Source organism: Hordeum vulgare, chromosome 1H (genome assembly GCF_904849725.1).
Source record: "Hordeum vulgare subsp. vulgare chromosome 1H, MorexV3_pseudomolecules_assembly, whole genome shotgun sequence".
NCBI lineage: Eukaryota > Viridiplantae > Streptophyta > Magnoliopsida > Poales > Poaceae > Hordeum > Hordeum vulgare.
In genome coordinates this window covers 33710384-33711617 of record NC_058518.1, presented here as the reverse complement: position 1 = coordinate 33711617, position 1234 = coordinate 33710384, and the positions used below count along the sequence as shown (strand labels likewise).

The 1234-nt window shown below is 37.7% G+C and overlaps 1 protein-coding gene across 1 annotated transcript; it reads left to right on the top strand.

Annotated features, from left to right (window-relative positions):
- Positions 1 to 252: 252 nt before the first annotated feature.
- On the top strand, positions 253 to 1029 carry LOC123406035. Its single transcript, XM_045099539.1, has 2 exons — positions 253 to 663; positions 828 to 1029. Exons 1-2 carry the CDS (start codon positions 366 to 368, stop codon positions 851 to 853), a joined length of 324 nt encoding a protein of 107 aa, XP_044955474.1. The 5' UTR covers positions 253 to 365; the 3' UTR covers positions 854 to 1029.
- Positions 1030 to 1234: the final 205 nt, after the last annotated feature.

Sequence of the window (1234 nt, the reverse complement as noted above, 5' to 3'; positions counted from 1 at the left end):
ATGTTCAAGATATATCATATAGAGAACTATTATATGTATAACGTGTCGGTGTGGAGTTAACATACACATTCATTGTTTTATGCACTATGGTATCTTCAAGAAATATAACTAATGTATTATTTATCCTATAGTTCTGCAATTAATGTACACATTAATTGTTGGACAAAGTGCTATATCTTCAAGATATAATACTAATTTATACCCCCGTATCATCATCTCAAACAAGGCTATATAAACCAAGCCATAGCTAAGGAAGTCATGTACCCCACACAGTCACAAAGAAGCCATACAAATCCTACATTGTAAGATTCTAACATCAAAGGCATAGAGAAGGCTCTAGTGCAGCAGACACAAAAGCCATAGCCATGGCGAAACTCATGTGCTTATGCTTCATCATCCTCACTATTGCGGTAGTCGTGTCAGCTGGCGGATGCGACGGTGATCGACAAGACATGATCAGGGAGTGTGGTAAGTATCAGAAATTCCCAGCAGAGCCGAAGCTAGCTCCATCAGATGCGTGCTGCGCCGTGTGGCAGAAGGCGAACATCCCATGCCTTTGCGCTGGTGTCACCAAGGAGAAAGAGAAGATATGGAGCATGGAGAAGGTTGGCTACGTTGCCAATTTCTGCAAGAAGCCGTTCCCACATGGCTACAAGTGTGGAAGTAAGTGAAATATATTAAGTGAATTATGATAATGGGCATTGCATACATGCACTTTTTGTATTATTCTTTCTTCGGATTCACAGGTTCTTGATTTTAGTTATGCATTTTATATGATTGTTGTGCTTTTCTGATCATATGTTGTGTCAAATTGAATGGTCTTGCAGGTTACACATTCCCTCCTCTAGCGTAGTGACTAATTTGTCAGCGGGAGAAGCGTCGGCTTTTATATTCCATGTTGCTGGCCTCACAACAACTTTCCTTTGAGATATGTAATTTGTGAGGTTGTGCTAAAATAAGTTTATGTTAAGCATTATGTGAGAACGTTTGTTAAATATATAATAAAGTCTTCTCCTCAAATTGTCTAAATTATCTTTGCTCATATAGTATTTTTTTGGTTCTAATTACGACTTGTGGTTGTTGAAAGATATTAGAAGAAATTGGAATAATTAAGGAAACAACTTTTATGTGCTTTTTATATCCAAATTCAATGGGTTCATTTATGCCCGATCTCAACAATTTTTTTGCCATAGTAACTTGCATTCCTGACTGATGCAAAGCTCCATATACAACT